General features: G+C 31.9%; 2 protein-coding genes across 7 annotated transcripts in view; both read right to left on the reverse strand.

Annotated features, from left to right (window-relative positions):
• Nucleotides 1-495: 495 nt before the first annotated feature.
• Nucleotides 496-14,325, reverse strand: LOC144839770 (polypeptide N-acetylgalactosaminyltransferase 1-like). Of its 6 annotated transcripts, XM_078695247.1 has the most exons (13): nt 14,188-14,325; nt 12,911-13,172; nt 12,445-12,616; nt 11,458-11,624; nt 10,523-10,730; nt 9,529-9,702; nt 9,195-9,365; nt 6,861-6,978; nt 6,262-6,579; nt 5,927-6,025; nt 5,657-5,788; nt 3,618-3,647; nt 496-2,548 (listed from the first exon to the last, which is right to left on the reverse strand). In XM_078695247.1, the coding sequence occupies exons 2-13, from the start codon at nt 13,119-13,121 to the stop codon at nt 2,414-2,416; spliced, it is 1,935 nt and encodes a 644-aa protein (XP_078551373.1). In that variant the 5' UTR covers nt 13,122-13,172; nt 14,188-14,325; the 3' UTR covers nt 496-2,413. The 6 variants fall into 6 exon arrangements, with proteins under 6 accessions (XP_078551373.1, XP_078551377.1, XP_078551375.1 ...); XM_078695251.1 differs by lacking the exon at nt 9,529-9,702; XM_078695249.1 differs by lacking the exon at nt 9,195-9,365.
• Nucleotides 14,326-15,865: 1,540 nt separating this feature from the next.
• The window catches only part of LOC144839779 (elongation factor 1-beta-like), an 8,303-nt gene continuing 7,367 nt past the window's right edge, over nt 15,866-16,801 (reverse strand). The window contains exons 5-7 of the mRNA XM_078695269.1: nt 16,788-16,801; nt 16,191-16,306; nt 15,866-16,025 (exon numbers count right to left, since the gene is read on the reverse strand). The exon at nt 16,788-16,801 is cut by the window's right edge and continues 65 nt beyond it. Of these exons, the coding sequence (XP_078551395.1) occupies nt 15,987-16,025; nt 16,191-16,306; nt 16,788-16,801 (169 nt within the window). The 3' untranslated portion in view covers nt 15,866-15,986. The remainder of the gene's footprint in view (nt 16,026-16,190; nt 16,307-16,787) is intronic.

Here is a 16,801-nt window from a genome sequence, read left to right on the forward strand (position 1 = left end):
CTAGACCTACGGTTTATAGTCTTTGAACCATGGGGCGAGTGAGCCTTGAACCCTTGCCGATGTTCCACTGTCTTAATTGCTCGGCCACTCACTCGCTTTTGTACATGTTCATAATGGTTTGTGTACAGTGATTTGATCTACAGTAATTGGTTTGTTTCTTTTTTTCAAATTATGGAAAGGTGCTATAAAAATTATTACTATGATAATATATGTCCATTAGTGGAGAAGACTGCACAGCAAACGAAATATTGAGACATTCTCAACCTTATTTTATTTTGGAATCGCATGGCTTTGAGATATTCCTTTCTGTCAAAAACCAACATAAAATTGGAATTTACCAGAATTTTCTTGAGGTCCAAAGGTCCCAAATTCTTTATTTTTACCATTAAAAACACATTCAGAAGTCCAAAAGTGTCTGGTATTGGTAGAGTTGACTGTATTATTTAAAAACAAACAAACAATAATTTAAAACAAATAAATGAAATACACACAATATAAAATTAATTGATAAGTTTATGGGAAAATAAATGTGCAAATACACTACAATTCATAAAATGTAGATGTATAATAATAATCAATCACGTTTAGAAATTATACATTGATATTGCTTTTTCGTTAATAAACAAACATGGTTTAGGCAGAAATGTATAGTACCCACCACACATCAATTATAATATTATAGCAAATTTAAAAAAAAGCTAAATATTTGAAGATTTGAATCCCATCACCACTAATGTTAGTCCGAATTCATGTTTACCAGCATGCAATTTATTATTTAAGTATTATTGCTCTAATATAATTTTAAGCGACGGCCAGATTTATAGATTGGATTTTACGACACTATAAAAAGATTTAAAATGAATATCACCAAATTCATAAAAGTATGGACGGAAAAGAACCCCACTTAAGAACATTTAATAGGATTCATTGATATGAGTATACATAAAAAAAAATCATTTCCTGGGCCTTCCTACTGTACAAATATGTTTGCCTACAGTTGATTAAATGCACATTGTAATATAATACAGAAATAAATTGTGGTAAGTACAAAATATAGATAGAAATCATTGTATATTTTTATATTTCATAGTTTTCAAGAGTACTGTAAAACTGTAAATAAAGTCTTTAAATGAAGTCTTCAAATTAGTATATAAATACTAAATATTAAATTGATGAAATTGTATTTATTAATCAATGTTCCCCCTTGCTAATAAACATATACAGTACCTTATTGTTGCAGCAATTTGGTCTATTTTAAAAGAAGTGAAATTATTTAAATTGAGAATATTTTCTTACTACAGTACACCCAGACTGCAGCAAGAACGGTGATATAACCACCAATTATTAATTAAATTACAGTAGGCTGGCTCTTTATTCTGTACACGATAGAAGTGTCTCTTTCCCATATCCACTTACTCTACTAATTAATCAGTAATTATACTATATACTTTACTACATTTTCCTTCTTTAATTTAATCTACAATTATAATATTCCTATGTTCCCATCCAAAATAGTGTTAACAAAAATGAAAATTATGTCCAATGTTGGATATACAAAAACATATCCTCTTGATTTCTGTATAAGAATGCAATAAATCATAGAAATTACTACAGTATAACAACAAACAATAATGTTTATGATTGGAATGGATAGAATATTTCCATGAGTTGAAAGATGGACTGCAACTGGTCTATTTATCGATGTGGAGCAGTTCAACTTTCAGCTAATGTAATCCATTCCACAAATACAAAACATTTATTATTCGTTTTATAACACACCTGTGAATGTCAAAGACTAGGCCTATAAAAAATTATGGTGTGTGGAGTAGAGCACACTGTAGGTCGGTTTTCAAATGCAAAATTCTAAATTAACCCTGAACATGCAAAGTACCACTAATCATGGGGTTGGATTCAAATAATGCATGACACATGACAATCAGCCAATTAAATGGCAAGGATACACATAGGTGTGTTATACTATTTTTAACGTGTTAGACTGGAGAACTTGTGTAATTTATTGCACTATTAACAGTTGATCTGCATCGCAAAGAACAATGCAATATATCCTATGTTATAATTAAATTTATATTCCTGATTATAGGATCCAAAACAAAACTAATTTAACATGTTTACATGCTTCATTATTCATTTGTTTCGATTATATTCAAATCAAAATGTTAATTTACTTCAATAAATTATTTTAATTAAATAAACTGTATGTAGATTAACAAGTTGACATACAATACTTGATTTGTTTCAGAGAAGACAGTAAGAAATTTGGATTTGCATGTTGCACAGGTGTTTTCAATACACAAATCATCTTCAAAACTGTCAAAAGTGAGCAAATTGCCATCAATGGCAATGTTTCTTTTTGGTAGTATAAAACATGTAAGTTGTTTTTAAATTATGTTGTTCAGTCAAGTAGCTGCATATTGATCATTTCCCATTGTTGTGTCTTGTGACCATTGCATGGTTTCACACTTGGTTCATCGTGAGCCTTTTCTGATGTATCCATGCAGAGTCCGCTGCTATGTTTCAATTCTTTGGTCTGAAAACAAGAATAACTCAATGAAAGGAAATTACCATGTCTGATGAAGACCATGTACGGACATGCAAAAGTACAGTATTAAATAAGATAGCATAACAAATAATAGACAACAACTATCTCATCTCCACACTACTGTATATATTAGTGTATAGTATATAAATAATTCACATTTATTCAACAGGTGGTTCATTCATGAATTTATATTACTCATTAGCCAAGCCATTCAGGCATTTGATAGAGCTACTTGCTTTAGAGCTACTCAGACTTTTAACTAGTAAACTCTCCCAAAACTGAACTCTCTCTCAAAACCTTTCTCAAAGTCCAGAAGGTCCCAAATTTTTCTTTATTATTAAAAAACACATTCTGAATATCAGACTTTCTGGAAAGGTGTCCGGTATTAGGAGAGTTGACTGTACAATTACTGAAAAGATGCCATCATGGTTTTTTCATCTGCTCTGAATAAAAGTGGTACAACCAATAGTAAAGTTCATATATTGAAAATTTTCCTTATTGATTCACCTATTCATTCTGTTAATAAATTGAATTAATAAATTCCTATTCATTGGGTGTATTATTAGGTGCAGGTTGTGTAGACATAGGTATATGACAGGTTCTATGTATACTGTAATATGTTCACCCATGTCTTGCAATATTTGTTTAATTTATAACTTAGTTGATTATAGTAAGTCTACATTAACTTAACTAATATTATGTACATACTACAAACTAAATGATACCTGTAGTTAGCAAGTATTTTCACCAACTTTGTTTACATTCAGTCATTAGTAATTAGTTCTAAACTCATTCCTCCATGGTGTAACTTATTAAATAATTGTTCTTGTGTATTCAGGTTGCTGTGTAAAATAAGTTGCTGTCATCTACATACAGTGCAAGTTTGGGAGTTGCTGGAAGGTGGCAAGCAGTGAGAGGAAAGAATAATTAAATTAATAATTTCAGCCAAAGAATGCAAGAGAAGTGTAGCTTTTTGCATGCAGAGTGAATTTTTAAAAAAAATCAACATAAATGAAGATGCAGTGGAGCAAAAGAGTGCACCTAACATCGCTCTCACCTCTTGAAAATAAGTCCACTTTTGCCTTTCCTACATTGAAAAATAATGTGTATATTATTTTTGTGCTTAATTCACAAAAAGGATAAAATACCCTTATTCACTGTGCAAACACGCAAAAACTTAAGTCGCAGAAACATAAACATAAAAAATAAAAGTCCATGCCCCATAAAGTAGGATCAAGGAAAGAGAATCCAAATCTAATCTATCAAACTATCCGTTTTCCTTTTCTCCTTTCATACCTGTTATAGCCAATTTACACAGCTGAACAGTAATGAAAATACAGAATCCATGTTATTCCTTATGACCATTTACACACAACACGGAGCGGACGTACAGTTTAATAATCAGGATAGATACAGATTCTATGTGGGACAAGCTACATGGTTCTCTGCTTATTGTTACCGCTCTTCTGTGTAAATTGGCTTTTAAACTCTGTCTACACTATCAAACTAGTTTGACGAAACAAGTGTGATGTGCCCAAATATAGTGGTGATATACCAAATATGGGCACATCACATGTCACATAAAGTTTGATAGAGCTTTGTTCACTCTATGAAGATATTATTTTCATCAATTGTGTTAGCTAGTACAGTATGTCATAGGCACAAAAATGTGCCATGAAAAAAGTTAGCGACATTTAACCTGTACATGTACCTGCCACAGCCATATATAGAAAGTTTATGTGTTGCCAATCGTTTTGCAATTCATGGAAATTAATAGCAACACAAAGTACAGTATAGATTTCCTGCTGTAAAAATGAATAGTTAACAATGTGTGTAATGATACTTAATATTAAATGAGATTTTCAATTATAAATTCAAACTAATTAAAGCTATATGTTTTAAGTGCATGGAAGCATAAAGCATAATTGGTGAATGGAAACATTGCACATATTAACTAGAGCATTATGCATTCAATCAAAAGTAAGCATGATAGAACATCAATGTTTCATGTATTTCATATCTAGTTTCATGCTTTTATAATTGAACTGTATACAGTAGTAACATAACCCAATTCCATAGTCCACAATACAGAATAGCAAGGCTGTCTGTCAAACACATTGAATAACAAAGCTATATAGATAGGGTTCTCCACAATACATTGAATATCTAGCGGAATAGCAAGGCTATATAGAAAGGGTTATCCACAATAAATTGAACAGCAATGCTATATAGATAGCGTTCTCCACAATTCATTGAATATCTAGCAGAATAGCAAGGCTATAGGGTTCTCCACAATTCATTGAATATCTAGCAGAATAGCAAGGGGTTCTCCACAATACGTTGAATATCTAGCAGAATAGCAAGGCTATAGGGTTCTCCACAATTCATTGAATATCTAGCAGAATAGCAAGGGGTTCTCCACAATACATTGAATATCTATCAAAATAGCAAGGCTATATAGATAAGGTTCTCCACAACACATTGAATATCTAGCAGAATAGCAAGGCTATAATAGAGACTGTAAAAGATAGCTAGGAATATTCACATTGACTATCTAGAAGGCAATATAGCAAGGCTGTAAAAGTAACCAGGTATTTCAATATTAAAGCGACTATCTAGCAGAAGGAAAAATAGCAAGGCTAGAAAGGTAACCAGGTATTTCAATAGTACAGTAAATTGACTATCCATAATGTAATTAGCAAGGATGTTAAGGTACTGTAGTTAGGATTACAGTGGCTATCTAGCAGAATTTAATTTAGGAAGTATTTAGAAGAATGCAATTTAGCAATGCTGGGTAGCCAAGAATCTGAAAATTACATTTTAAGCAGAACGTGTAGATTAGCAATACGGTAGTAGTAGTGACTCATACAGTATATTGTACAGTAATTTAGCATAGTTGTAAGTCTCCTAGAAGTACATTGACTATCTAGCAGAAAGTAATTTAGCAAAGCTAAAGGTAGCCATGTCTCCTACATGTATATTGACTATCTAGCAGAAGATATATATTAAAGTAGTAGGCTAGAAATATTAGCAGTACAGTGACCAACAATCTGCCTACATATTATGTAGATTGTAAAAATAATGCTGTCTGTATACCTGTTTATCATAGGACCATTTCTGATTTCCACCTTGTTGATGGCATGACAACATCATTACTGGTCCTGTGTGTGCCACATCTAGACAGGAATCATCATGTTTTAATTCATAGTTCTTTGTAAAAGCCCAGATCTAAAAAAAGAGAATATCAAGTAAGAACAGAACTCATTTTTTCCCCTCTTTCGTATACCGTGTACTGTATGTTTGAAAGAATATAAATTAATTGATTGATTAATTATTAATACAAATTAAAATGAAATGAAATGATACCTGGTTACCCCCTTGACCATGGCAAGCATAGAGGCCAACTTTATGACCTGTGTCTCTCATCATAGTATCTAAGCATTGATTTGTCTCTACATTTCGAATCTGTTTAAAAATAAAAAAGCTTAGTTATAACAGTTTGCACAAGTATTTTTAACTTAACATTTATGATACTTATACTGTGCTACTGTATTGTAAATATTTAAAATAACTACATTTTAACTTATTTATTTATTAAAGTCTATCAATTTTTACTTTTAATGAAATGGATATGTAATTTGATGTTTTAACAAAATATCTTTATGCATTGTGAATAAATAAATTAAACAACTACTATTTACCTCACCCATACTGAAGAAATTAACAGGCCATGACGACTCCGGGTAAACATTCTCTAAATACCATTTAAAAGATTTACAATTCAGACTTTTCCTAAGGTTATGACGTTCTGTAAGATCTCCTGGATCAGTTTTGGCAACTGATGGCGCTATTCTATAATAAAAATTCTTGTATTCATCAAGCCATACTTCCGCTAATCTTCGATTATTTTTATTTACATAATTGGTGCCTGGAGGAAAGTGATATGGTGACTTCTTCCTAAAAACATGGCCTACGTGAGAGCATGGAACAAATTCCAAAGTGCCTCCACACATCCATATCTAGGAAAATTACAAGAAAAAGAACAACTAAGCATTAATTTAATGAATTAAACTGTCAAAACTGCCTGAATTAGTATTTCTTTCTCTCAGTAATAAAATGCAGTTTTGTTTAGGTTTATGCATTGGTTCAAATAACATAAAAACTGATACTGATATTCTTTATTGTCCATAATAGTAATACAAAATGGAAATACATTTGGAACTGGCGTGAAATGTAAAAAAAATAGGTAACAACTAAATACACAAATATACAGATGTAAGTATAGAATATTGATATTTACTTTAAATGAAAGTTCAAGATTCTCTCCTCCCCATATATCAAAACCTGGATCATACCGCCCAAGCTCTTCAAAATAATCTTTAGAAATGGCAAAGAGACCACCAGCCATTGTAGGAGACCTATAAAAATACATGTTTAAGAAATTTAACATTTATGATCAAAATATATTAATAACAGTTAAAATTGCCTTTACAAACAATTCCGTTTGCACTGATTAAATTGATTCAGCTGTACAGTAGATATAGCTATTATATACACTGGTAATTCAAAATACAGTAGTAAATCCCCTCCCCACCTATTCAAGGGACACTCATATTAAGGGGACACATTATGGTTACGAAGAGTATATGTTTTACCACTATGGCCAACCCTTATTCAGGGGGAAAAATGTTCAGTGTCCTGAAGGTGCCCCCTTAATAGAGGTTCTACTGTACAAGAACGTGGACAAAAAGTAAATTAAACAAGCCAAAACACATGGTTTTATGGAAATTTAGGTTTTCATCATGCTTTTACGAAAAGGAATAAAAACATCAGGAAAGCAAACGTAATCAAATATTTTGCAGTATACCAAACTGAAACTAAATACATTGATTCTATGATTAATGATGTTTGGCTTATAAAAATAATTATTGAATGAATTATGAAAAATAGATAAAGCATAAATGTATGCTTCTTTCCCAGTTAATCACTTTCCTATTTGCAACAAAGATCATTAATTTGTAATTATCATTAAAGAAGCAACAAAAATAGTATTAATAGTAGATATATCATATTAAAAAGAAAAATAAAAGATGCAAATGCATCCTTAAAGCAGATCATTGAATCTATATAAAATATCATTAATATTCAAAATAACTATTAACTCTATTCCTATAGGACTAGTAGCTTGACAGGTTTCATTATTCTTATCCAATAATATGACACTGTAAGTAATTTGCCTCTGCATACACTCTAGAATAATTTGACACTTTTGAATTGCAATTTTATAGGAAAAAAAATTGTAAAAGGTTTTTTTAAAAATTCATAAGTGTCTGAATTTACACTGAATTTCTTCCACATTATTTTATTTCCAACATTAAATGGAAAAATAACATTTGATAGCTTTAACAAACAAAAATAATATATCAAATTAAAATAGCGAATTCATGCAGGTACATAAATATACACCAACATGGCAAACAACATGCTTTAGTTCAATGCACTTGGTTGCCAAATCAATAATAAAAAGAAGTTACATTTTTATACAACATAAGCCAGTAGCCAGGATTTTTATTTGGAGGGGTGAGGGGGTCGTTTCGCCACAAGTTATGCCAATTATAAGGCATATACCATCACTTCCGCTGTTATTTAGTTTGAAAATGGCACATCAGGAAAAAGGCGGAACCCTCAACCCCAACTGGCTATGGGCTTAGAGGAAATTCATTGAAGGTATGTTACTGAACAAATTATAAAATCTATATTAGTACAATTAATATAGAATGGTTTGTATCAAGAAGACTACAAGACATTGTTAAAATAAAAAACTTTAAAAACAAATCTATTAAACACATATTATTAAGTTTTTGATAATTAGACCTCCCAACACTCCAAGTCGTGGGGAAATTTATTCTCTTAAAATGGGAATTTTTACAAAATAGTACCAATAAACAACCAATCTTGTGTGTTTTAGTTGATAAAAATGCTACAAACCATCGAAACAAAACAAAAATTGTATTTAAAAATAGACATAAAATGTCTATTTTCATAAATTCCAATTCAATTTTCAGTAGTGTCAGATTTTCATTACATCATTTCATTAAATGTTCCTTGTAAGTAGGGAGGTCTGGATCATAAATGGATATGGTTACACAATAAATACTTGATGTTAATAACACAATTATTACTAAGGCAAGAAGAGAACATTAAATAATATACAGTAGAATGAGGAATGATTATTAAATGTGCATTACCATGCCTGTAATAGAACATGTTATGTTACTGAGATAAATAAAAGCTTGGTCATGATGTTACTGCAGTTGACTGCATGCAAGAGATTCTTCCCATCGCTTCAATTTATAAGATATTCAGTCTATTGGTCTGAGTCTCTATCTTGTGGTTATTTGTTATTTTTTAAACATGCCAAAACTTCCAAGATTGATGCACAAATCAAGTTATTTATTCCCGATTCAGTACTATTGTCAATGAATTTGTATATTAATAAAAACAAATTAGACAGAATTAAGGTTCTCCAACCAACTTGAAGAAAACAAAATATTGTGCAATATTAGTTGTTTTGTGCTCATTTCATTCTGTCAACATGCCATAGAATGCAGGCCCAGGTAAACAGCTGGCCTACCTAACAGGCTGGGTCGGGTCACCTTTTCGTCGTAATGCTTCTCGTTTAGGGACACCGTACCACTTGAAAAATAAGGACCAACCGAACCCGCCCATCTGCGGGTCATTCCCGTGTTGATAACCGAAAGTCTCATCACTGATTACATCAATAACAGGACAAACTGCAATTGTTCTGAATGAAGAAAAGAAATTATGTTTTACAAGAGAATCAACGAGACGTAACCCTTGGGATGATGATGACGGCCATTCTTGATATTCTAAGAGAAAACAAATTTGTAGTTAGTGGAAGGTAACAAATACAGTAGTCACCTCGTGTGATAATACTGCCGCCTTACCTTACGGGTTCGGTGGGATCACCGTGACGTCTTGTTTGTTCTCTTCTCGGAATTGCATGCCAGTTGAAGAACAAAGACCAGCTGAAACCACCAACCTGAGGGTCACCCGTGTGACCACCATATCCAAATGTCTCATCACTTATTACATCTATTACAGGACATACTGATGTCCTCCTACAGGTTAGAAATATTTTACACTATAATTATGTTTTTCTTTAAATTACAGTGGAGTCCTTCTAAAGTAGTGTTTTAGATCATTGTTTACTTTTTAAAACAGTGGCTTTAGCTTAAGGTTTTTGTAAATTTCTTAAACTGAAAATCGTCAGAGATAATTTATCTAAGACATTCCTTTTGCACGGTACGAGTGTAAACTGTAATGGTTTGTTGATGTTAACATAGTATTAGTTTCAAGCTTAAATTACAAATATTAGGGTTAGCTGTTCTGGAATTTTGCGACTGTGGACAAGTATGCTGTCACAGATCCTTATACAGATTTCTAAAAACAACTTGGAAGAAAATTAAGCATTAGTAGTATATGAAAAGTCTGGGAAGCTATTTTGAAATTCAATTTGTAGGGCCTAAATAATGCCATTAGACATGCTTTCTACAAATCGACCCAAAAAATATAAAACAAAGAAAAGGCCCAGACTACAGGATTTAATGTTAAACATGGTTCCAGACATGCAATACTATATAAAATGGTTTCAGATGTAATACCATATAATAGTTTTAAATACCATATATAATTGTTAAAGTTTAAACTTTCTAATTACTGAAAACAAGTACAGCCAATGTTTGTAAGATAATTTTGACCTTCACAACTTAGTGGCACTATTAATATACTGGTAATAATTTATACAGTATATGATAAATAAAAAGGACATTAAATCTAGTGATATTTATGTACAGTAGGATAATATAATTTGTATATTGAATTATAATATATTATTCAAAATCTATTTTTATCTAAAACTGTATGTAATAATGATATTACCTATCAGCGTGTATCCTTGCCAACAGTGGTTCTAACCAGCCTTCTGTAACTTCGCAATGGGAGTCGAGAAACGTGAGTACATTTCCTTTTGCAACGTCAGCTCCTCGCATACGCGCTCGTATCAATCCGGCACGTTTTGGCATTCGTTGTATATTAACAGACACCGGTAACTTAGCAACATAGTTATCTAATTTCTTGCCAAGGTGATCTGAAAAATAAATCCAAGTGTCAAGTGTGAGTGTCAATGTCAATCAAACAATGTGCCGCTTGCCCTGATTGGATTTAGTAAATGGCAATTTCCTATTAACAAGGTGTACCAAATCTATAACCCCTCGAAGAAACAATGACAAACTAATCCATTTTTCAGAAATATTCATCATAAAGAAACAATATTCATTTAAATTCAATTAGGTTTGTTTTTTTGGTAAAGATGCACAACTGATCAAATAAATAAATTACTGAATTCTTATCATAGTGTGTGCCAGATGTTCAAAACTCACCAGTTTAAACAATTTTTAAAATGCTAATTACTGTACAGTCACTTTACACAGCTGTTTTAAGGAAAACAACTTCTTTTCAAAATACTATCAACATATGAAAGCTTTCAAACAGTAGGGGGCATTGAAATGTTATTTTATGATACAAAATAGAATACATTATGTACTCTATTAAAAAAGCTCCATATATATATCTCCAATTTTAGTAAGCTATGAAAAAGTCAACAGAACGTTAAATACAAAATTTAATTTTAGTAATATCTTACCATTGTTGTTTAAAATGGATTATTCATGTATATATTTCATATGCTTTATTATAAATAATACTATTTTTTAAAACTTCTACCATGTTGGTAATTGTTAACTAACAAAGAATGAAATCTTTATGCAGTAATATATATATTTGCATCATAATTAATTAAAATAAAGATTACATACCTTGATCACTAGCATCATCAACGAGAATAATTTCTCTTAAAAGGTCTCTAGGTGAGCGATTAATGATACTGTGAACATTGCGCAACAATGTGCTCCATGCTTCATTATGATAGACCAATATCACACTTGTGTCTGGTAAATTCTTAGAGTAGACTTTGTCCCGACATCTGAAATTAATTTTATTACATTTTTATGACATATCATGTTTAAAAAGAAATTGTTAAATTTAATTTAAATTTAAATTATCTAAAAATTCTTTTAAAAAGTTCTAATCTATTACTAGTATTATTTATTTAGAGGTTGTACCATCTAAATCTTATATCTGTTCTGAATGTGTATTGTGCTGTGCCATAATCTCAAGTCTCTCCACGTGGCAACCATTCTCAATCATTGATAATAGAATTATTTTATCTGTTTGCACATGTTGCCACTGATTGAATTAACATTAACAATGGATTGGTTGACAATTGTTCTCTCTCCACGTGGCAAACCTATTTCACAAACTAATCAATAATTTCTAGAGAATTTAAAGCACACCAGAACAGAATAATTAATTCTGCTTGATTTACTACAAGTATCTGTAGTATAGTAAACTATATATTAAAAGGTTATGTAGTATTAGTAATAGAAACTATCTTCATACAATTACATTTTAGTACAGCAATTGTTTTATTTGGGTTATTAAAAATGACTTTTGAACAGATGTGTAATATCATAGAATATCTTTTAAACATACTAAAATATACCAAACTATATAAAGAAATACATACTAAAGAAATGTAACTAAATGGCAATCTGTATTATAATGACTGACAAATCAAATACTGCAAAACTAATTTACAATATTCTTTGTCATTTTTTACAGCAAAACTGCAAACCTGATTTGTTTTTTACCATAAAGTACAGTATACCTACTGTACATATTTTAACATTTAGATCACTCATCCATGTGAGGTCAGATTTAAACAATGATTTGAGTACACTTACTGTCTTGGACGGACATCAGGTAACGATCTATTTAGTGCAACTCTGTCACTTGCCATTAAATTAAATTCATTTATCTTAAAAAGTCTGTCTGATTCTGCTTTATTTTCTTGTTCTATGATTACTGGTTTTCCCATTTCGCCAGGTGCATCTAAGTTGATTTGTCGTGGAACATCTAAAGAGAAGGCAATTATTAATTTTGCGTCTTAAAAAAACAAACAGTACCTGGAATGATACTACTTCATAAGATAAGTTTACTGTACTTAATTATTTAATAATCACTTTGTTTGTGAAGGAAATACTTTTTACTCTTTGGATTTTGTTTGTCTCAATTGTTTTTTAGGTCTAGGTTAGGCTAGAAGCTTTCTTAAATGATCCATACCATTAAAATGGTCTCCCATATTTTTCTAGTTGTCTCCTCTATCGTAATTCTTAACAATAACAATGTATTCAATCTTTAGATTCTTACCTATTTGTTTTTTATCTTCTGGTTTTCTGTATACCCATTCATTTGCATTCTCAACAATACGTTTCACTAGATTGGGATCTTTTTCACTTGCTTTTTCACATGTAGGTCCTATACAAGGAGCAGAGTAATACAGTACAGCCACTATATCAATAAATACCCAGATCATAGAGGTTGCAATGATCAACTTACACTGTCTCCTTTTGGAAATCATATTTATTTTTTATAAGGTCTCAACTAACCAACAAATACTGGACACCAAAGCCTGTAAAAAATCATTCAAAGGTCAAATTTTAGTATACAAATTAACATTGTCATGATGATCATAATAAAAAAAATAAGGCAATGTCCTCTTGATTTTCTGACCAGCTTGTTGGGGATTTAAATATAATATTGTACAGTTGATCAATGTCTGATTTCATTGATTTTATTAGACAAGATCATATATACTGTAGGGAAGTATTTGAACCCTCCACTTTAGAATAGGGAGTTTTAATTTTGTGATGACAACGACCATTGACTTTATTAGTGTCTTTGGTCATCCCTTGGACCTAGAAACCACCAATAAATGACTGCGAGATATTATGTCCAACTTCATGCAGATGTGCACAAAATGGATTAACGTGACAAAAATCGTTTTGTCTATTTTCATTTTATGATAAATCATATAAAATTAACAAACAGAAGAGATATCGCCAAATTTTTCTTTTCACCATCAATCTCATTTTCCTCAGTATATTTTTTTTTGTCTTTTGCGAGGTTCATGCACCTTATTTCATTTCAAAACACAATTATTTTGATAAACATTCTTAATCTTATTATGTTTATGTATTATATTTAAATATATAAATATTTTCATTCATAAATATTAAGTTTCCCCTTACATCTTAAAAATCTCTGCAAGAGATCATTCATACACATACTCATTGACAATCTCTCAGTACTGCATTTGTTATTTAATTAATTAATTATATGTGTATATGTTATGACGAGTCTACTGGACTCGTCTAGTCTGTAGTTGGCAGCTTAAGCTAGGCTGCCTACCTAGCTTTCTACTAGGCCTAGGCTAGATAGAGGCCTCTCTATTGGCTAGGAGGCCTTAGGCCTAGCTACCAAGCAACCTCCTATCATAGCTAGGCCCTACACTAGATAGAGGGCCTGCTGGATGATCCGAGGGCCTTATTAATTAGCTAGCCTAGCTAGGCCCAGCCTAGGCCGAAGCGAAGGTATTGTTATTTTAGTCTATACTATTCTAATACAATTTCTTCCATTATACTTACCTAACATTCACATTTATGAGGTACGATTACTTGTATATAGTGTTATTTACAACATGAGTAGTGTTCCCGTTTTCCGTTTCAATAAATTTACTAACTTCCGCAGGAGGTGGTAGTGGACATGTTATTTTTTATCTTGCAATTTACACGTCACGTACACGACACATACACACGGCGGCCGGACGTCGTAATTAGAGCCGCAGTAACACACCACATCAACAGAGGGCAGCAGAAGATATCGAGCGAGCAATTCCAAGTAAAGTGGAGTGAACTCGGTTTCACGTTTCATTCTTTTTTCCACACAATGCTAAGACGTTTTACTTGTATTACTTGTAGACCTGTATTAGTCCCTGGTGTTCAGCGCATATTTTTTAACAGTTTGTCGCACGTGTTACTACTACACGATGTCGATGACATGTAAATTAGAAAGTCAACTACTACTGGCCAATCACATACCGAGTTTATGATACGCACGTGGTGAGTGTGGCGGACAGGACGAGTTATACTACTGTAGAATTTTAGGAGAAAAAAATGCGGCCATGACAAGCTGCATGGGGAATGACGATGGGTAAAAAAAGGGAGAAGGCAAATTCAATGCTTATTATAGCTCTACCTATGTTTATTTACAGCAATTTGCTGAGGAAATTGAATATTAATCAATGTAAATAGGTGGTATTGATACAGCTGAGTAGCCTACGTATCGGCTGGTAGCCCTAGAAAAAATTAATCGGATGCTTAGTATAATGTAAACTACGGTATCATAGATATTATAGTGTAATATATTAATATTCACTATGATGATGATACACTATACTTCATAGCCACATAATTACTGTAGGTAACCGCAGCGTTCCATTTTTTTTATGTACGTCGGAAGAAGGCTATACCTGCATGCCGACTGCGGTGTCCTTTGTACGAATCGTTCGTGCGCGCCCCAGCTCACTGTATGAGTACGATACACGCGTCAATATCAACCAGGGATTTCAGGTGAAAATCGGCAATTCATTTGAAATTTACAGACACGTATCGCTCGACGTACGCTCATACAGCGAAGAAGGTATCAAGTTATTCACAAACGAGTTTACGAATAACCTTTTGTACTGTGTGGGGCACGTATTTGGAGGATTTTCAGAGATGAGGTATTTGGCATGTCGGGGATGGGGGTTCGCAGTATTGCTGTGTCTACGATTAGGCTGGCTTAAGCAGTATTGCTGTGTCTACGATTAGGCTGGCTTAAGCAGTATTGCTTGACCAATTTTATCTGCACATGCTCCTTAAAAATTTATCACTTTTTTAAAAATGTAAATAAAGTAACTTCTGCAAAGTTGATTAACTGGTCTATACTCCGCAAACTTAAAATATCATTTCCAGAGAAACTCATGTTTGGTAGTGTAGACTAAGCTTAATACAGTGGAGCTAATTTTCATGGTACAATATATCTTTAAGATGTCGATCCAAATAATATATAGTGTATATATAACAATGAATGTAAAAGCATCTCAAAACATTACTATATAATACTTTTTGTTTAGTTGTTGATGTTTATATTTGACAGCACCACAGTTTTTGTGAGTTCAACTGTTGAAAGTTGAAGCATCTTAAGTAATTTAATACTACACACTAATTACATCATTTTATATTGGTATACATTGCAAAAAAACAAATACAAATTTAAACAAAATCAGTCAATTCCATGTTTATTAATTCAACTTGCATTTGAACATACTAATAATCTAATGCTATTTTTGTAGGCTCATCATTCAGCAGCTTTACTGCTCTGCACAGTTGATAATTCAGAACATTTAGATCTTGTTAAATGCTGCAATATCCATACTTTGAATCTGAAAAAAAAAAAGAATTGTGTTCATTATATTGCATTTTAAATCTGATATTTAATTCCCTAAAAAATAATTTTTGGGAAGTCCAATTTTAAAAAGAGAATGTAATCAAATATATGTATTATCTGGGTATGTATAAATAAATAATATATTGTTTATTAAACTTACATATTCATCAAATGCCAATATGTGTTCTTCTAAGAAATCTGTACTTATTTTATCATCTTCCACCACACATGAAATCTGCAGTTTTTTAATTCCATAGGCAACTGGCACTAGTTTACCTTAAAAAGAAATATTTTATTTCAAACTGATTATTTCATCCTGTCCACACTATCAAACTAGTTTGACACAAAAAAAATGTGATGTGCCCAAATATGGTGGTGATAGATCTATATATATATAGATGCATCACGTTTTTTTTGTCACTTAAAGTCTGTATTTTTAGTTCGTCGTATGTGGGTTCGTTCCACTTTTATTTCTTCAACCTGGACAGATGTTATCTTTACAATATTTTGATCAAGAATATATACAGTGGCGTAACATAATGCTGAAGGCCTTGGGCGTTTTTAGCCTTTTCAACATATTTTAATGCCTGATTTTTCCTCTTGGCACTGCTCAGGGGCCCCCGGGTTTAGCAAGTGAGCGCTCATAGCTGGTATGCCACTGCATACATACTTTTCTATCTGTACTACTTTATCAGTTTTATTTGTCTACAATATTTTAACAATCTAATTATTTTTTATAAAAAAATCAATTTCCAACCTGTTCCCCATAGT

Source organism: Antedon bifida, chromosome 4 (genome assembly GCF_963402885.1).
Source record: "Antedon bifida chromosome 4, ecAntBifi1.1, whole genome shotgun sequence".
Lineage (NCBI taxonomy): Eukaryota > Metazoa > Echinodermata > Crinoidea > Comatulida > Antedonidae > Antedon > Antedon bifida.

Excerpts from the sequence above, each read along its gene's own strand:
- LOC144839770 (XM_078695247.1), bottom strand. The coding sequence starts at position 13,121 with ATGATTTCCAAAAGGAGACAGTGTAAGTTGATCATTGCAACCTCTATG. Across the intron at positions 10,731-11,457 it reads TGATGATGCTAGTGATCAAG|ATCACCTTGGCAAGAAATTA; the intron begins GTATGTAATCTT and ends TTTATTTTTCAG. Across the intron at positions 6,026-6,261 it reads ATTTCTTCAGTATGGGTGAG|ATTCGAAATGTAGAGACAAA; the intron begins GTAAATAGTAGT and ends ATTTTTAAACAG.